General features: G+C 36.4%; 1 protein-coding gene across 2 annotated transcripts in view; it reads left to right on the forward strand.

Moving 5' to 3' along the window:
- LOC138003713 (UDP-N-acetylglucosamine transporter TMEM241 homolog) overlaps positions 1-5,000 on the forward strand; it is a 112,841-nt gene that overhangs the window by 2,401 nt on the left and 105,440 nt on the right. For both annotated transcript variants that reach the window (XM_068849919.1, XM_068849918.1), the window contains exon 2: positions 2,189-2,235. In XM_068849919.1, the coding sequence (XP_068706020.1) occupies positions 2,189-2,235 (47 nt within the window). The remainder of the gene's footprint in view (positions 1-2,188; positions 2,236-5,000) is intronic.

Consider the following 5,000-nt stretch of genomic DNA (forward strand, 5'->3'; position numbering starts at 1 on the left):
AGCTCGCCATTTTCATTTGTTGTCTGCTCCCGAGCACGTGGCTTTATTTCATGATCGTCACCTAAAGCCCGAAATGTGATTGTTGCTAGTTTACTTTTTTTTTACGTTTTTTACCTTGTTAGGACAGTGGCATCTCCCAGATTTTATACTAATCATTTCTAATGGATAAAAGATATTTAGCAATGCAACCATGGTTGTGTGAAGACAAGTTAAAAAGGAAAACAACTCACTTCCAGTTATCGTCCGTGTCTCAAAAATGCGCATGCATGCATGCATGCTTAAGCTCCCTAATTGTCGATAAGTCGCGCGAGACACTCAAAAATCAGCTCCCTTCATGTATATTTTCCAATCATTTGGATATGATGTCACTGGATGAATTTTTTTCAGGGTGAGAAATACCCTCATTTGACTAATCCGCTTAAATTAAGGTTGGTTCTGAATTCTACTCAGTTCGTGTTCACTGAGAAAAAAGAAAATAAGCATGAATCAAGTTTGATGTGCCCTGGAGTCCCACAGAGGCAGAATCTCTAGTGCAATTTGATGGGGAACTTGTTTTGTTTTGACCTCTTAGATCCATTCCGTCTTAACAAAGCCAAAAGAAAGGAAAAATAAATACAAGTATGCCACGGCGAATTATGTGACAAAAGCGTGACTGACTTGTTTTCAGCGCAATGGTTGTTATGCAAATTGCAGGAACACAATTATTGTTATTGTTCGTCTTTTCCTGGTGATGTGCATTCTCTTTGAAAAATAATGATATCAAATTTCAAAGCAGCTTAATTAAATCTTTGCAATTACATGTATGTGCATTCACATTTTGAAACATCGCTCTCTTCGCTTTCGATCTGGCAGGTGACATTCTACTTTGTAGTTCCCTTGATACATGTAAGTGTTTCTGAAAGGAGTTATAAATGCAGAAGCTTTTCTTTGTTATTTATTATTAGTATTGTTATGATACCACAGGTTTTCTGTTGCCGATGAAGATATCACACGACATTTGCTTACATGTACACATAACATTGACACCTTCCCGGCATCATATGCAAATGGCTACGCGTTCGATCTAAAACATTCAAATGTTCATTCTTTAGAAGTGGTTTGTTATGCTTGGGAGCCTGCTTGTTGGTAGTTAATGGTGTCATTGAAGGTTTTTTTTTTCTGAAAGTGCAGAAATTACAGTGTAGTTATTGCTTTGAAACACTCAACGTTCACCTGTCTTTCTTTTAAGTGAGTGCATTAAATACGGCCTGCGATAAATTGGGATGACCAAACATCGAGTTCTAATCTCATGCCCATTGAATGTTTCCCAAGAGGAAACATACCATTATATCCCTTCCTTTTGTTTTGGAAAACATGATCCGTAATCACCTCAGACAAGCAACACAGGCTACTCTTGCGGTTGAACCCGCTAACTTCTTGCACTTTTTGCATCTTGCGGTTTATAATAAGTTCGTAACTTCTTGTGGCTCCTTGCGGCAAGCTTTCTATCTTCTTGCGCTTTGAATGTTCTTGCGGATAAACTGCAATTTAACTTCTTTTGACCGCTTGCGTGTTCTTGCAGCACAAGAACTTCTTGCGCCACTTCTTGCGCGTGCATTATTTTTGGGCTGTACTGTATATGGATAACCAGCAAGGGAGTCCTAGACCCCATAGAAGAACCGCTATATAAAAAAAAAGGAATTGCACATAAATTATGGATTAAGTAATTAACCCCTGTTCCTTCTGATCTCCAAACCAAAACTATTTTCATTAGGAAATTCCTTAGACTTGCCTTAAAAGAGTTAACATTAGTTTCACTATGGGTGTCCTTACAAGTCAATTGATTCTGTGTTTCAGTGTGTTGTTTTTCTTGCATAGTTTTTTTCTTTTTAAAGAGAAATCATCAGACTGCCTGAAGGAATAATGGTCAGCTTCTGAATCAAAATCTATACATGGTTGACTTATCAATCATACCGCCATTAAGAGCTTTAAAAAGGATAATAATATCAGTTAGTACTCTCCTGTTTTCAATTGACAATAAATTTAACTTCTCTCCATGTAGATAATCGTGAAAACTGTCCTGAATCTTTAAGATAGATGTAAATTTGGTTGCTCCTCTCTGTACCTTTTCCAGCTTTTCTCTGTTTCTCAGTGCGTAGTTTTGGGTACCATGTTACTAACCATACTGATTGCTTTATTTTTGTTTCAGCATGTTCTTTCTAATTTGCATTTTACATATCCTACAGTTTTTCAAAGGTACATGAAAACTAACTTAATCTCTTTCTGTAGATACTGTATTTTGCATGTTTCCTTCCTTACTACACATGTAATGTAGGTTTACCTCTTCCTGTTACCGTACTCTTGTCACATTCCTGAGGATTTATTTTTTTTGTTGGTGGACACAGTTGTTGAATACCCTTGACCCTGGTTTCTTTACACTGACAAAAAAGGTCCGGTACAAGTTAGAGTGATTATACCTGCCATACACAGTGAATTGGCAAACCTGCCCCTTTATACCCAAATAAAAGGAACAGGAAACACAAGCATTTTGTCATTTTATTGTTCTCTCTCTGACTTAAGGGTTATGCATTCTTGGCATTTACATTGAAATAGGCAGTCTTCTCCATGTACAGAACTGTGCAAAAAGGATGCAAACGAATTTCGACAAAATTTGGTTATTGTTCTCTCAAAATTTTGGGGGAAGAAGTGTGATTTTTCAGAACTTTTGCTTAGTGGCACGAAAGTTCGAACACAGGATGAGAATTCGCTAATCTAACATTGAAATTTTGGTTGGAGTTTGTACATACTAAAACACAAATTCAAGAACCTAAACGAAATATCATATTCTTTAAACGGAAATTTTGTAAAAGTGTCAGTTAGCATTTTGCATTTTAATGAATGAGTGGAATCAAGAACTGTACTCTTCACTCAACCTTAAGTGTAAACACGACCTGATTGAAACTGTAGACAAGCATTACAAGCGATTTCCTTTCCTTCATTCAATTGATACTTTGTCAATAAAAAGATATAAAAGTGTAATGCCCTTATTGTTTTGATTGATTAGAAGAAGTCACATGTCAAAGGTAACTTCAATGCTTACAAGTTCACTTTTCTTCTCACGTCAAGTCCTTTATCTCCACTTACAATGTAGATAAATGATTAAGCTGTCTTATCACTCCTGCCAAGTCCTGGTCAGTGGTGTTAACCTTGAGGTTGAAATTTGGTTCTGAAGCTGTCATAAATATGATGTCTAAGGCACCAGTAAAGTCAAGAAATGCATTTGAATTGTCATGGTTGACCGATGCAATTTCGGATTTGATTACATGCCCTAAAACCTAATTCTTGGTTTTCAAGTCACGCAAAGAAAAAATATAATTGCGCACTATTCAACAAATTAGGTCAAGAAATTGAGATATTGTAGGCGGGTAATAAATAATAAGCGTGTGAAAGTTTTAAGCCGCGGCCACACGAGCAGTTTTTGCTTGCATTGGTGATGCCATTTTTTATTTTGTCACGTTGCCAGCGCCAATGAAAATCGCAAGTGTACACCCTTGAACTGGCGAAGCAACAGCTGAAAAAATTGCAGAAAAAATATCGCTAGTAATAACCATGACTAAAAATTATTCAACAACTACAGTTGAAGCTCTCAGCAATCGACCAGGTCAAGTTACGATGACCAAAATAAAACCAGGTTAAAAATGTCACTTCAACTCTAATTGAGAGCTCTCATAAGCGACCATTCCTGTAAACGAAGAAAGAAGTTTCCAGTTTTTAATAGGTGCATTCCCGAACTTTATCTTTTCTGCCATCAATAATAATTTTAAAATCCCAGGACTTTTGTGGAAAGCTCTGGTACAGCCACTCTCTATTGTTTATAATTTTGGGTGCTGATGAGAATCGGCTCTTGCAAATTCCCGGGGTGGTCACTTATGAAGGCTTTGACAGGTCTTTTTCTAACGTTAACTTAAATGTAAAAGGCAAATACTCGATCACTGCGAATTTTTGATAAGAACTCACAATTTCGCTATGTCGCAACAAAATTTCACTATGCCACAACAAAATTTTGCTTGAAAATTTGCATTGCTGTTGCAAAAGTTATGCAAATTTTCACTTTTACTGAAACAATAGGCATTTCGAAAATTTGACGAAGTTTGCACAAAAATTTTTTTTGTTTATTATATTTCGCCGAAAAGTGGCTAAAAGCACGAAATTCGTTTGCATTCTTGTTGCACAGTACTGTAGCCTGATGCCATTTCATCAGCCAATAATGTAGATTTGCCTCAAACGTTCACCCTCAGTAGAAAAAATGCTGCAAACAACAATGTTATTCCTATCCCCTGGCCAGAAGGGTTAAAGGTGTTCTGGGAGTGGCTTAGGAAATTAAGGGAGAGAGAATACTGTAGTTACAGGTGATATTGAGCTCTTGGAGGAATTAATACTTGATTACTGTATCAATTGCCAACAATAATTATTAAATATTATTATTCTGTTTTCATAAATCCCTTAATTAAATACAGTTCATTGTGGGAGGTTAATTGCATCAAAACAGTGGACATCCAGTTCACTGAAGCATAATACAGTCCCAATAGTATTGTTTTTATGTAAACCACTTCTCAAAATGTAAATTGCATCATGGGATGGGGGAAAACAATCTGTTTAAGATTATTTTGTAGATCAATACAATTACAAGCAATTACGAAGCAAAATCTCACTAACTTTTCTTCCATCACTGCTTCGTCATTATTAAGTGGGTGTGATGATCTAAAATCTAAACATACTTTCCTCTGCAGTTGAAACATCTCTCACATATACAGAGTCCCTTCATTTCCACTATGTCCAGAAATGCCATAAATTAGATGCAAACCCAATTTTGACATCCGACACAGTGTCTCTTTAAAGTCTAAACCTTTGCTAACTGTATTTGAAGGATAAGGGTACAGGTTAGCATTATTTTTGGCATTATTTTTAGCGTTTTAGTTTAAGCTTGGCTGTTTGTCCTTACTTGAGGAGCAGCATTTGGA

Source organism: Montipora foliosa, chromosome 5, assembly GCF_036669935.1.
Source record: "Montipora foliosa isolate CH-2021 chromosome 5, ASM3666993v2, whole genome shotgun sequence".
Taxonomy (NCBI): domain Eukaryota; kingdom Metazoa; phylum Cnidaria; class Anthozoa; order Scleractinia; family Acroporidae; genus Montipora; species Montipora foliosa.